General features: G+C 47.5%; 2 protein-coding genes across 4 annotated transcripts in view; one reads left to right on the forward strand and one right to left on the reverse strand.

Annotated features, from left to right (window-relative positions):
• The window catches only part of LOC106595758 (tuberin), an 80,832-nt gene extending 76,751 nt beyond the window's left edge, over positions 1 to 4,081 (forward strand). For all 3 annotated transcript variants that reach the window (XM_082958633.1, XM_082958634.1, XM_082958635.1), the window contains 3 exons: positions 1,763 to 1,854; positions 2,010 to 2,108; positions 2,617 to 4,081. In XM_082958633.1, coding sequence (XP_082814759.1) covers positions 1,763 to 1,854; positions 2,010 to 2,108; positions 2,617 to 2,793 — 368 coding nt within the window. In that variant the 3' untranslated portion in view covers positions 2,794 to 4,081. The remainder of the gene's footprint in view (positions 1 to 1,762; positions 1,855 to 2,009; positions 2,109 to 2,616) is intronic.
• Positions 4,082 to 6,023: 1,942 nt separating this feature from the next.
• The window catches only part of LOC106591398 (polycystin-1), a 187,302-nt gene continuing 178,119 nt past the window's right edge, over positions 6,024 to 15,206 (reverse strand). Inside the window, exons 57-59 of the mRNA XM_082958430.1 lie at positions 13,444 to 13,578; positions 10,621 to 10,947; positions 6,024 to 10,305 (exon numbers count right to left, since the gene is read on the reverse strand). Coding sequence (XP_082814556.1) covers positions 9,163 to 10,305; positions 10,621 to 10,947; positions 13,444 to 13,578 — 1,605 coding nt within the window. The 3' untranslated portion in view covers positions 6,024 to 9,162. The remainder of the gene's footprint in view (positions 10,306 to 10,620; positions 10,948 to 13,443; positions 13,579 to 15,206) is intronic.

Consider the following 15,206-nt stretch of genomic DNA (forward strand, 5'->3'; position numbering starts at 1 on the left):
CCTTTATTTTTTTGAGCAGTGTATATACAGTTGAAGTGGGAAGTTTACATACACTTAGGTTGGAGTCATTAAAACTCGTTTTTCAACAACTCCACAAATTTCTTGTTAACAAACTATAGTTTTGGCAAGTCGGTTAGGACATCTACTTTGTGCATGACACAAGTAATTTTTGCAACAATTGTTTACAGACAGATTATTTCACTTATAATTCACTGTATCACAATTCCAGTGGGTCAGAAGTTTACAAACACTAAGTTGACTGTGCCTTGGAGGTGTACATGTGGATGTATTTCAAGGCCTACCCTCAAACTCAGTGCCTCTTTGCTTGACATCATGGGAAAATCAAAAGAAAAAGCCAAAGACCTCAGAAAACAAATTGTAGACTTCCACAAGTCTGGTTCATCCTTGGGAGCAAATTCCAAACGCCTGAAGGTACCACGTTCATCTGTACAAACAATAGTACGCAAGTATAAACACCATGGAACCATGCAGCCGTCATACCGCTCAGGAAGGAGATGCGTTCTGTCTCCTAGAGATGAAGTACTTTGGTGCAATCAATCCCAGAACAACAGCAAAGGACCTTGTGAAGATGCTGGAGGAAACAGGTACAAAAGTGTCTATATCCACAGTAAAACAAGTCCTATATCAACATAACCTGAAAGGCCGCTCAGTAAGGAAGAAGCCACTGCTCCAAAACCGCCATAAAAAAGCCAGACTACGGTTTGCAACTGCACTTGGGGACAAAGATCATACTTTTTGGAGAAATGTCCTCTGGTCTGAGGAAACTAAAATATAACTGTTTGGCCATAATGACCATCCTTATGTTTGGAGGAAAAAGTGGGAGGCTTGCAAGCCGAAAAACACCATCCCAACCGTGAAGCACGGGGGTGGGGGTGCTTTGCTGCAGGAGGGACTGGTGCACTTCACAAAATAGATGGCATCATGAAGGAAAATAATGTGGATATATTGAAGCAACATCTCAAGACATCAGTCAGGAAGTTAAAGCTTGGTCGCAAATGGGTCTTCCAAATGGACAATGACCCCAAGCATACTTCCAAAGTTGTGGCAAAATGGCTTAAGGACAACAAAGTCAAGGTATTGGAGTGGCCATCACAAAGCCCTGACCTCAGTCCTATAGAAAATGTGTGGGCAGAACTTAAAAAGCGTGTGCGAGTAAGGAGGCCTACAAACCTGACTCCGTTACACCAGCTCTGTCAGGAGGAATGGGCCAAACTTCACCCAACTTATTGTGGGAAGCTTGTGGAAGGCTACCCAAAACGTTTGACCCAAGTTAAACAATTTAAAGGCAATGCTACCAAATACTAATTGAGTGTATGTAAACTTCTGACCCACTGGGAATGTGATGAAAGAAATAAAAGCTGAAATAAATCATTCTCTCTACTATTATTCTGACATTTCACATTCTTAAAATAAAGTGGTGATCTGAACTGACCTAAGGCAGGGAATTTTAATTAGGCTTAAATGTCAGGAATTGTGAAAAACTGAGTTTAAATGTATTTGGCTAAGTTGTATTTAAACTTCTGACTTCAACTGTATATAATGAAGCAGGGAGCCAAGGGGATAAAAAAAAAAAAATCCTAAGTATTTGTTGAAGTGAAATGGACAGATTTTTCCTTCTCTTTCCCCATATCTCCCTCCGTCTCTCATCCCTCCCTCTACTTCCTCTCCTCTCTCTCTCTCTCTCTCTCCCTCCCTCTCTCCCCCCTCTCTCTCTCTGTGTCTCTCTGTCTCCACCCATCAGATCTGGACGGTCTAGTTGACACCAGTGTAGTGAAGATAGTCTCAGACCAAAACCTCCCATTGCTGGTACGACAGATGGCCCTACACGCTAACGTGAGTCCCACACACACACACACACACACACAGAGTCGTAACTAATTTCTCTACCTGAACATTTAATTAAAGTTGATGTTTAATTGCTGTTGATAACTGCATGCTGATTCAGCACACGCTGTCATGACTGTCTGTATGTCTCCCTGTGTGTTCAGATGGCATCTCTGGTCCACCAGTACAGAGCAAACCCATCTGATGCCTACGCCTCCAAGTGGCTGGCCAGACTACGACACATCAAGAGACTCAGGACAAGGGTGAGAACACACACACACACACACACACACACACAGTGGAGAAACCTTTCTTTTGTATCTCTGCTTCCTTGGTGAGAGTTACAGAACCTCAGAGAACAAACCTTACTTGGTGAGAGTTACAGAACCTCAGAGAACAAACCTTACTTGGTGAGTTACAGAACCTCAGAGAACAAACCTCCGTTGCGGACTGAACAGTCAACATCAAACCTGGAAATGTATTAAATGCTTCTGTTAGATAAAAGTAGATGTTGATGATGTGCTAAAAACACGTGTTTACAGGAGACGCATGTTTACAGGAGACGCGTGTTTACAGGAGACGCGTGTTTACAGGAGACGCGTGTTTACAGGACCTGGTGATTAGGAGACGCGTGTTTACAGGACCTGGTGATTAGGAGACGCGTGTTTACAGTACCTGGTGATTAGGAGACGCGTGTTCATATCGCCGAGGTCCTACTGTGAAATCAGACAACTTCTCAACTCAATCCCCCCCCCCCCCCCCCCCCCACAGGCCCAGGAGGAGATCCAGTCTCGTCCCAACCCCGGTATCTCTCTGACCCAGAGCCACTCCTCCCAGACCAAACAGTCCTCCTACCAGCAGGTCAGCGGTGGAGGCTCCAACACGGACTCCTCCGGACAGAGGAAGAGACTGGTCTCCACCGTGGACGACTTCACCGACTTTGTCTGAGCCTTGAGGACGCTTCCCAATGTCAAATGTCCACACTAGTATACTACTTCGGGTCAAATGGCACCCTACTCCCTATATAGTGTGCTACTGTTGACCAGAGTCATATGGACCATGGTCAACAGTAGTGCACTATATGGGGAATAGGGCCCTGGTCTAAAGTAGTGCACTATATAGGGAATAGGGTGCCATTTGGGATGCACTTCCCAATACATTGGTTTAATGCTATGTAGTATGCTAGTATGGATATTGTAACGGAGTGATATTTCTGATAATGTTTCTGGTCCCCCTGCTCAAGGCAGACGTTGCCTCCCTCACCACAGATCTAGGATCAGGTTATCCGAGTGGTTCTAATGTCGACTAGCAGGAAGATAATAAAATACCTGATCCTAGATCTGTGTTTAGTCAGGGACAACATTGACCTGCTTTCGCTCTTTCTCTCTGACAGACACACAGACACACACACCTGTTGAATAACTTCCTGCTTTCTACCTATATGATTTGATGATTCTCTCCCAAATATTTGTCTTGATGGCACAAGATGATGTGGCATGCCTTGTGGCTTTTAATCCAACTGCTCCCATGAACTAGTTGTGTTGGTGACGAGATGACAGGTACGGATGACAGGTACGGATGGTGCTGCCTAACTAACGCTGCGTCCCTATTGTCTTTCTAATACACTGTGTTTGACCAGTGCACGCGGGCTCTGTCTAAAGTAGTGCACTATGTAGGGGGAATAGGGTGCCATTTGGGACGTAGAGAATGACCCCCCCCCCCCCCGTGACCCCCCCCTCATCCCTCTCCTCCCTCTCCTTTCATCCCTCTCTCCTCCCTCTCCTTTCATCCCTCTCTCCTCCCTCTCCTTTCATCCCTCTCTCCTCCCTCTCCTTTCATCCCTCTCTCCTCCCTCTCCTTTCATCCCGCTCTCCTCCCTCTCTCCTCCCTCTTTCATCCCTCTCTCCTTTCATCCCTCTCTCCTTTCATCCCTCTCTCCTTTCATCCCCCTCTCCTTTCATCCCTCTCTCCTCCCTCTCCTTTCATCCCGCTCTCCTCCCTCTCCTTTCATCCCGCTCTCCTCCCTCTCCTTTCATCCCGCTCTCCTCCCTCTCCTTTCATCCCGCTCTCTTCCCTCTCCTTTCATCCCGCTCTCCTCCCTCTCCTTTCATCCCTCTCTCATTTCCTTCTCCTCTCATCCCCTCGCAAAGCCACTCAGAAGAAAGTAGGGTGAATGAGAAACACTAAATTTGAAAGCTGTGTGTGTACGAATAAACAAAACAAATAGCCAATGAAAGTGTCAGTGTGTTCTTTTCATTTCTATTTTATTGTGATGTTGTGAGGAGCCATGTTTGCATTTCTACAGGTGGCACCTTTTTTAAGGGGATTTTTTTTATAGCCTGCCTGGTTCACGGGGTGGGCAGAGTTTGCGCCATGTTAAAAGTGAATTGCATTTTGTTTTGTTACCCGAGCTGCTTCCTTAATGTGTTTGGATCATCTTGATCAGCTCATGAAAACCAGGGCTATAAATACTTTTTTTTAGAGAAAGGTCATCTGCAAGATGAGAGCCTGTAATCTTCTGGTCCCCAGTGCACTACCAGGGGGAGGGCACCATCCATGGTTTTGTAACATATTTAAAGCTCTTTCAGCCATATACAGTGCATTCTGAAAGTATTCAGACCCCTTGACCTTTTCCAGATTTTGTTACGTTACAGCCTTACTCTAAAATGGATTAAATAAATTAAAAATCCTCATCAATCTACACACAATACCCCATAATGACATCACAATACCCCATAATGACATCACAATACCCCATAATGACATCACAATACCCCATAATGACAAAAAGAAACAGGATTTTAGAAAATGTATATAAAAAAGAAATACTTAATTAAACAAGTATTCAAACTCTTTGAGACTCTAAATTGAGCTCAGGTGCATCCTGTTTCCATTGATCATCCTTGATGTTTCTACAACTTGATTTGAGTCCAACTGTGGTAAATTCAATTGATTGGACATGATTTGGAAAGGCACACATATATAATGTCCCACAGTTGACAGTGCATGTCAGAGCAAAAACCAAGCTATAAGGTCGAAGGAATTGTCTGTAGAGCTCCGAGACAGGATTGTGTCGAGGCACAGATCTGCGGAAGGGTACCAAAACATTTCTGCATCATTGAAGGTCCCCAAGAACACAGTGGCCATCATCATTCTGAAACGGAAGAAGTTTGGAACCGCCAAGTCTCTTCCTAGAGCTGGCCGCCCGGCCAAACTGAGCAAACGGGAGATAAGGACCTTGGTCAGGGAGGTCACCAAGAACCCGATAGTCACTCTGACAGAGCTCCAGAGTTCCTCTGTGGAGGTGGGAGAACCTTCCAGAAGGACAACCATCTCTGCAGCACTCCACCAATCAGGACTTTACGGTAGAGTGGCCAGACGGAAGCCACTCTTCAGTATAAGGCACATGGCAGCCTGCTTGGAGTTTGCCAAAAGGCACCTAAAGGACTCAGACCATGAGAAACAAGATTCTCTGGTCTGATGAAACCAAGATTGAACTCTTTGGCCTGAATGCCAAGTGTCACTTCTGGATGAAACCTGGCACCATCCCTATGGTGAAGCATGGTGGTGGCAACATGCTGTGGGGATGTTTTTCAGCGGCAGGGACTGGGAGAATAGTCAGGATCGAGGGAAAGATGAACTTAGCAAAGTAGAGAGATCCTTGATGAAAACTCTACCTCAGACTGGGGTGAAGGTTTACCTTCCAACAGGACAACCCTCAGCACACAGCCAAGACAATGCAGGAGTGGCTTCGGGACAAGTCTCTGAATGTCCTTTAGACTTGAACCCGATCGACATGAAAATAGCTGTGCAGCGACGCTACCCATCCAACCTGACAGCTTGAGAGGATCTGCAGAGAAGAATGGGAGAAACTCCCCAAATACAGGTGTGCCAAGCTTATAGCGTCATACAAAAGAAGACTCGAGGCTGTAATCGCTCCCAAGGTCTATTTGACTCACCTGTAAACTTCACCCGCTGTTGTAACTGTAAGCCCCGCCCACTGAGCTTTTGTCCATCCAATCCATTCGTCCCCTATTGCCGCCAGAGGTGGTCAGGAAGATCAGCACTTTGTGGAGAACTGGCCACGGTCTTATGGACGACCCATCTTATGAGTATTTTGATAGTGAAAATGTCCTAGGTGAACAACTAGTCTCCCACAAGACTGATACGTGCTCTCATAGCTGTCAAACTCTTTATTCGACTTTGTCAAGTGCAAAAGCATGAGAAGTGCTACAGACGCATAATACAATGATACGATACGATACAAAACAGACCACAACACTTTTGTTTCAACATGCAAATGTAAGACAAAGTACGTGTTACACCAAGACAAAGTACTAAACATGCAGAAGGGACTAGCTTTGGCACGATGAAGTTACACCCAGTAAAAACGGGGCGATATATATCTCAGGAGAAATGGGTGTTGGGAGAACCTGCTCTTCATTGTTTTCTTTGGATTGAAGAACTTCTTTGTAGCGCATGAAATGTGAACTGAGAGTTGCTATGGGAACTGTCAGGTGTGTTGTCTAGGGGATGGAGGACACAAAAAAAAGGTGTGAAACTGGAACGCCAGTACTTAACGACCGTAAAACCAACAGCGCTGCAGCACATCAACAATACTGAGAATGATATAAAATGATATACCTCAAGAAGTAACTACATACACACATATACAAACTGACTGATTAGAAAACAGTGTTTGATATAACTTTGTAACTGAACGTTACATTGTTGTGGTAAGTTGATAGACAGGACCACCAATCTTGTGGAGGATGCCACCAACAGGTTTGGAGTAAAATGTCCATCCAAAATATCTTTGTGGGCTTGGAAAAGGGAACATGGCTTGGAATGGTTGGTTCTAGAGTGTTCTAGCATGTGGGCTGTGTTCTGTTAACGGGAGATGAATATAATATATACTTTGGTCTGGATGGAACATCAGAGATACATTACAACGGTTCTAAAAGTACTACTATGACACTTCTCACTTGAAATTCATCTGACCTTTCAACAACAACAAACAGAAGAGAACAAACAAATAAGGCCGACTTCCTGGTTTTGGGGGGGGAAGGGGCGGGGTCCCTGAGATCTGCCCACAGGAAACAGGAAGTTTGTGGGGAGGAAATGCATTTTCCAGGAAGTAGAGTGACCATCAATAACAACAACGATAAAAAACAGACACAAAATGACAAAAGAAAATACAAAATGATAACGCTTCAATTTCCTGACATAGTTACCGTTATAATACTCATTAGAAGATCATTTTGTATAGCTGTTTTGGATATTAACATTTTAAAAAATTGAGAAAGTAACACAGGAGTTAAATATGGATAAGAGCTTCTGAAGGAGATAAAGTGCCAAGTACAAAAGTAATTTTCTTTAAAAATGTAAAAAGTTACAACTCTTGACGCGTACATAATGCGCAAACTTTGGCAACGCTATTGTTAAAATATGTGTGAAGCATTCTCTATTGGTTTTCCTACCAAGCTTATTATTTTCAATATGCTCACACACATTCAAAACACACATTACAACAAAAGTGCTTTAAATTAGAACCATATTGAAAGCAACATACATTTTTACTGATAATATTCCAAAATGATAACCAAGATTATATTGTAGCAATGTACCCTTGCTTCTTCCTGATAGTTAGGTATTGTAGTTTTAAAGGTGAAAGAGTTGTAGTTTAGGACTGAGTTAAGACTCCAGGCTAAAAGCATAGACGCCTACTTTCTCGCTTTTCCTTTTATTATTCTCTCTCTCAAACAACTGTTCTTGCAACAATTCAACAAGTTAATCTCTCCTGCTGTCGCTCATCTTTTTCGCCAATTACAGTATCTTCAATTCTTTCTTGCTACCACCTCTTCTCCTTCATTGTTCTTCCTCCCTACCTTCTTAAGTGGGAGTCCTGAAGCATGCCAGTCTGTTAGCACCCTGATAGCCTCTTTGATTTTAGCATCTGTGTGCATGCAAAGGTTGCGTGGTTGTGTGCACCAACTAGCTTGAGTGTGTGTGTGTGTGTGTGTGTGTGTTTGAAATCTCCAAAGCTTCTGAACAGACCGTTTAGACAGGTCCCACACACCCATGGTGATCAAGAACAATAGCTTCCTTATGTTTTCATAATCAAATAGAAACAACAAATGCAACAGCATAGATAACACACTGAAGCATCAACAACCAGCTGTGTACATCATCAACAACAACAAGCTGTGTACATCATCAACAAGCTGTGTACATCATCAACAACAAGCTGTGTACATCATCAACAACAAGCTGTGTACATCATCATCAACAAGCTGTGTACATCATCATCAACAAGCTGTGTACATCATCATCAACAGGTGGTGTACATCATCATCAACCAGCTGTGTACATCATCATCAACAGGTGGTGTACATCATCATCAACCAGCTGTGTACATCATCATCAACAGGTGGTGTACATCATCATCAACAGGTGGTGTACATCATCATCAACAAGCTGTGTACATCATCATCAACAGGTGGTGTACATCATCATCAACAGGTGGTGTACATCATCATCAACAAGCTGTGTACATCATCATCAACAGGTGGTGTACATCATCATCAACCAGCTGTGTACATCATCATCAACAGGTGGTGTACATCATCATCAACCAGCTGTGTACATCATCATCAACAGGTGGTGTACATCATCATCAACAAGCTGTGTACATCATCATCAACAGGTGGTGTACATCATCATCAACAAGCTGTGTACATCATCATCATCAACCAGCTGTGTACATCATCATCAACAGGTGGTGTACATCATCATCAACAGGTGGTGTACATCATCATCAACAAGCTGTGTACATCATCATCAACAAGCTGTGTACATCATCATCAACAGGTGGTGTACATCATCAACAAGCTGTGTACATCATCATCAACAGGTGGTGTACATCATCAACAGGTGGTGTACACACTCTTCATTGACTAAACATACAGTCAGCACTCCTAATGTCAGCACAACATGTGCTTCTGTCGATGCCACCACACAACCTCCGGGGTCACATGGGGTCAGGGGGCGGGGGTAAAGAACTGGCGACCTGCACCTTGTTTCCATGCCAACTCCATGGTGAGCGGTCGCTGTTTTGGGGCCTCTATTTCTCTCTTTCCCTCCTCCCTCGCTTTCTCTCCTTCTGGATTTAGAGTGGAACACCAGTGACATCACCCGCTGTGACCGACGCCCACTCATCCTCAACCCAGGATCCTTCCAGTCCTCCCTACGGCCCGTTCCGTTCTGTCCATCCATCCCTAACATCCTTTCTTCTTGAGGGTCCTTCAGGAGGGGTCCTCAGGGTTTGGGGTGTCCGGACACATGCCTGTCTGGGTTGGGGTGCACCTTGTTCTTGAGCGGCGGGGGCTTGCGTTTGCGTTTGCGTGTGGGAATGGTGGTGGTGTGGGCTGGGTGGTTGAAGAGGCTGGAGGGGGGCAGGGTCTCTCTCTCCGTAGGGGGGTCCCACTCTCGAGGGGCGGGAGTGGAGGAGGAGGGGGCAGGGGTGGAGGGTAGGGCGGGAGTAGAGAGGGGTACAGGGGCAGGGGTGGAGGGTAGGGCGGGAGTAGAGAAGGGTACAGGGGCAGGAGCAGGGGTCAAGGCAGGGGAAATTATATGGGTAGAAACTGGGGTACATTTTGGGTCAGGAATAGGGGTAGATTCCAGGGTAGGTTTTGGGGCAGGGGTAGATATTGGGGTAGGATCAGGGGCCGATTTCATGGCAGGGGTAGATATAGGGGTAGTAACCGGGACAGGGGTAGATTTCGGGGCAGGGGTAGATATAGAGGGAGGAACCAGGACAGGGGTCGATTTCAGGGCAGATGTAGGGGTGTGTTTAGGGTTAGCCCCAGAGTTCCCTGTATCTTTAGGCTGACCCATGCCCACTACCCCCACCACAGTGTTGACTTTCTTCTGCCCTCCTTTTCTTTCTCTCCGTCCAGCAGAGTCTTTCTCATCCCCCTTTCCCTTCCCTCCTCGGCCCTCTCTACTCTTCCTCCTCTCCTTCTCTCCTCTCCTCCCCCTCGGCCCTCGTCCTTTCCTCTGGACACGCTCCAGGACACACTCAGTACGGTACAGATCCTCGGTCGCCACGGTGACCCGGTCCAGCTGATGCAGCAAAGCGTCCAGCGTGGGGAGAAGCCTCTTCAGAGTCGCCTCAGTCTCCGCCCTTTCTCGCCAGGTAGTTCCACCCGCCAACGCACCTGGTCCCAAACCGCCGGGACCCAGGCCCAGGCTCAGCCCCATCCCGGGGGCCTCTGTCAGGCTACAGGGGCTGGAGGAGGTGGGCCTCCAGGAGGCCTCAGAGGTCCCGTCCAGGCTGCCAGGGCTGGGGGGCGACTCGGAGCCGTCCAGAGGGGGCAGGCACAGAGACTTACAGTCACTGGTGGAGGAGGAGCGAGAGGGGGGGAGCTCCATGCCCTCAAAACGCACCTTGTGACGAAACTGAGGGAGGGATGAAGGAGAGGGGGGGAGGCAGGGAGACAGAGGGAAAAAAATATATAAAGTACAGGCTTAAACAATACAGTACTCTGGAATAAAAGTCAAATGTACCCCACTTGTAGCAAGCTCTTTTTAGGGTTAGGGTTAGTGCAGTAGGATGATTTAACTTAAGACATCATGTCAATGCATTTTATGGGTAAGTGAAATCTAAGTTAACATCTTTTAGCAGTAATACCACATTACTGCAACAGGAAGCCCTCAGGAAGTAGGAAGCTCTCTAAACATGAAACAGGAAGTTGAAACAAGAAGTGCTCCTACCTCCTTGGTGCGGCTGAGGCCCATCCACATCTTCAGTCGTCGTAGAAACAGCTCCACCATCTCATAGTCCTGTAGGTCCACCACCGGGCGGTACAACTCCGCCCGCGCCCGGCGATAGTTCCTTAACAACGCAGAGGTCACCAGCCATAGCAACGCCAGCCGCAGCACGGCGAAGCTCGCGTGGAACACCAGGCTGGAGGCGGAGCTAGAGGGGCCGGTTGTTGTTGACGACGGTCGCAAGGACAACAGGCCGCGCCCGCCAGCGCCTAGCAACGACAGGCAGGCGGAGCTCACACTGCCATATCCGTCCATCACGGAGTGGAAGAGCTGGAGAGGGAGAGAAAAAAAGTGAGATATGGAATGATGATTATGATTTGTATTCACCCAAGTCTTTGCTAACCAACCTGTGGACTAAGAGGTGATGAAACAGTGTTGTACTGCATTCCAATACTGTCATCACTATGGAACACTGAGGCTGCATTCCAATACTGTCATCACTATGGAACACTGAGGCTGCATTCCAATACTGTCATCACTATGGAACACTGAGGCTGCATTCCAATACTGTCATCACTATGGAACACTGAGGCTGCATTCCAATACTGTCATCACTATGGAACACTGAGGCTGCATTCCAATACTGTCATCACTATGGAACACTGAGGCTGCATTCCAATACTGTCATCACTATGGAACACTGAGGCTGCATTCCAATACTGTCATCACTATGGAACACTGAGGCTGCATTCCAATACTGTCATCACTATGGAACACTGAGGCTGCATTCCAATACTGTCATCACTATGGAACACTGAGACTGCATTCCAATACTGTCATCACTATGGAACACTGAGACTGCATTCCAATACTGTTCATCACTAAGGAACACTGAGGCTGCATTCCAATACTGTTTATCACTAAGGAACACTGAGGCTGCATTCCAATACTGTCATCACTATGGAACACTGAGGCTGCATTCCAATACTGTCATCACTATGGAAGACTGAGGCTGCATCCCAATACTGTTCATCACTATGGAACACTGAGGCTGCATTCCAATACTGTTCATCACTATGGAACACTGAGGCTGCATTCCAATACTGTCATCACTATGGAACACTGAGGCTGCATCCCAATACTGTTCATCACTATGGAACACTGAGGCTGCATTCCAATACTGTTCATCACTATGGAACACTGAGGCTGCATTCCAATACAGTTCATCACTATGGAACACTGAGGCTGCATTCCAATACTGTTCATCACTAAGGAACACTGAGGCTGAATTCCAATACTGTCATCACTATGGAACACTGAGGCTGCATTCCAATACTGTTTATCACTAAGGAACACTGAGGCTGCATTCCAATACTGATCACCACTATGGAACACTGAGGCTGCATTCCAATACTGCCATCACTATGGAACACTGAGGCTGCATTCCAATACTGTTCATCACTATGGAACACTGAGGCTGCATTCCAATACTGTCATCACTATGGAACACTGAGGCTGCATTCCAATACTGTCATCACTATGGAACACTGAGGCTGCATTCCAATACTGATCATCAATATGGAACACTGATGCTGCATTCCAATACTGATCATCAATATGGAACACTGATGCTGCATTCCAATACTGCTCATCACTATTGAACACTGAGGCTGCATTCCAATACTGTCATCACTATGGAACACTGAGGCTGCATTCCAATACTGCTCATCACTATGGAACACTGAGGCTGCATTCCAATACTGTTCATCACTATGGAACACTGAGGCTGCATTCCAATACTGTCATCACTATGGAACACTGATGCTGCATTCCAATACTGTCATCACTATGGAACACTGAGGCTGCATTCCAATACTGTCATCACTATGGAACACTGAGGCTGCATTCCAATACTGTCATCACTATGGAACACTGAGGCTGCATTCCAATACTGTTCATCACTATGGAACACTGAGGCTGCATTCCAATACTGTCATCACTATGGAACACTGAGGCTGCATTCCAATACTGTTTATCACTATGGAACACTGAGGCTGCATTCCATCACCTAGTTACTGTACTACTGACCAGGGCCCATAGTGCACTATATCCAGAATAGGGTGCCATTTGGGACACAGACTTAGTATAGACACTCATGACTCAGTGAGTGAAGCAGACAGAGTAAATATGCAGCTGGACACACACACACCCACATCTAGTAGTCATCTGCCTGAATGATGTGTCAATATGCTGCTTGGCAACACAAAGCCCAGGGTATGATTGATCCAACAGAGCTCTCTGAATGTCAGTAAGAAAGGAGAGAGAAAGAGGAAGAGAGAGAATGGATACAAGAGCCAAACAGCTCACATTATCTCTCTCTCTCTCCCTCTCTCTCTCTCCCCCTTCTCTCTCTCTTCCTCTCTAACTTTCTCTCCTCTCTCTCTCCCTCCCTTCTCTCTCCCTTCCTCTCTAACTTTCTCTCCTGTCTCTCTCTCCCTCTCTCCCTTCTCTCTCTCTCTCCCCCTCACACATTGAAACAACCAAACCGCGTACAGTCAGTCTGTCACTTCACTTGTTGACTAGACGAGATGCTGCTGTTCTCTACCACAGAAGGGCTTCTGGTAATGAAGAGGAATTATACAGGTCACCACTTGAGTGTTACCAGGTGTCTTTGTGTGTGTGTGTGTGTGTGTGTGTGTGTGTGTGTGTGTGTGTGTGTGTGTGTGTGTGTGTGTGTGTGTGTGTGTGTGTGTGTGTGTGTGTGTGTGTGTGTGTGTGTGTGTGTGTGTGTGCGTGCGTGCGTGCGTGTGTGTGTGTGTGTATTACCAGGTGTCCTGTGTGTGAGTAGGCCAGCAGCAGCACCAGCAGGACCAGACCTGTTCCTATCAGTTCCCAGACAGAACGTCTCAGAGCCCTGCCGAACACTGCCCACTCCCTCAGGAAACGCAACTGGTGGGACGCCTGGTGAGAGGGAGGGAGGGAGGGAGGGAGGGAGGGATAAAGAGAGATTAGTTTTTCGGTGTGGTAAGTCTGCATTGGATCCATCCATTCTCTCAATCTGACCTTCAGCAGTAGAGCTAACCCCCTCCCTCCCCCTCTCTCTCAATCTGACCTTCAGCAGTAGAGCTAACCCCCTCCCTCCCTCCCCCTCTCTCTCAATCTGACCTTCAGCAGTAGAGCTAACCCCCTCCCTCCCTCCCCCTCTCTCTCAATCTGACCTTCAGCAGTAGAGCTAACCCCCTCCCTCCCTCCCCCTCTCTCTCAATCTGACCTTCAGCAGTAGAGCTAACCACCTCCCTCCCTCCCCCTCTCTCTCAATCTGACCTTCAGCAGTAGAGCTAACCCCCTCCCTCCCTCCCCCTCTCTCTCAATCTGACCTTCAGCAGTAGAGCTAACCCCCTCCCTCCCTCCCCCTCTCTCTCAATCTGACCTTCAGCAGTAGAGCTAACCCCCTCCCTCCCTCCCCCTCTCTCTCAATCTGACCTTCAGCAGTAGAGCTAACCCCCTCCCTCCCTCCCCCTCTCTCTCAATCTGACCTTCAGCAGTAGAGCTAACCCCCTCCCTCCCTCCCCCTCTCTCTCAATCTGACCTTCAGCAGTAGAGCTAACCCCCTCCCTCCCTCCCCCTCTCTCTCAATCTGACCTTCAGCAGTAGAGCTAACCCCCTCCCTCCCTCCCCCTCTCTCTCAATCTGACCTTCAGCAGTAGAGCTAACCCCCTCCCTCCCCCTCTCTCTCTCAATCTGACCTTCAGCAGTAGAGCTAACCCCCTCCCTCCCCCTCTCTCTCAATCTGACCTTCAGCAGTAGAGCTAACCCCCTCCCTCCCCCTCTCTCTCAATCTGACCTTCAGCAGTAGAGCTAACCCCCTCCCTCCCTCCCCCTCTCTCTCAATCTGACCTTCAGCAGTAGAGCTAACCCCCTCCCTCCCCCTCTCTCTCTCAATCTGACCTTCAGCAGTAGAGCTAACCCCCTCCCTCCCCCTCTCTCTCAATCTGACCTTCAGCAGTAGAGCTAACCCCCTCCCACCCCCTCTCTCTCAATCTGACCTTCAGCAGTAGAGCTAACCCCCTCCCTCCCTCCCCCTCTCTCTCAATCTGACCTTCAGCAGTAGAGCTAACCCCCTCCCTCCCTCCCCCTCTCTCTCAATCTGACCTTCAGCAGTAGAGCTAACCCCCTCCCTCCCCCTCTCTCTCTCAATCTGACCTTCAGCAGTAGAGCTAACCCCCTCCCTCCCCCTCTCTCTCAATCTGACCTTCAGCAGTAGAGCTAACCCCCTCCCTCCCCCTCTCTCTCAATCTGACCTTCAGCAGTAGAGCTAACCCCCTCCCTCCCTCCCCCTCTCTCTCAATCTGACCTTCAGCAGTAGAGCTAACCCCCTCCCTCCCCCTCTCTCTCTCAATCTGACCTTCAGCAGTAGAGCTAACCCCCTCCCTCCCCCTCTCTCTCAATCTGACCTTCAGCAGTAGAGCTAACCCCCTCCCTCCCCCTCTCTCTCAATCTGACCTTCAGCAGTAGAGCTAACCCCCTCCCTCCCTCCCCCTCTCTCTCAATCTGACCTTCAGCAGTAGAGCTAACCACCTCCCTCCCCC

Source organism: Salmo salar, chromosome 12, assembly GCF_965601325.2.
Source record: "Salmo salar chromosome 12, fSalSal1, whole genome shotgun sequence".
Taxonomy (NCBI): Eukaryota; Metazoa; Chordata; class Actinopteri; order Salmoniformes; family Salmonidae; genus Salmo; species Salmo salar.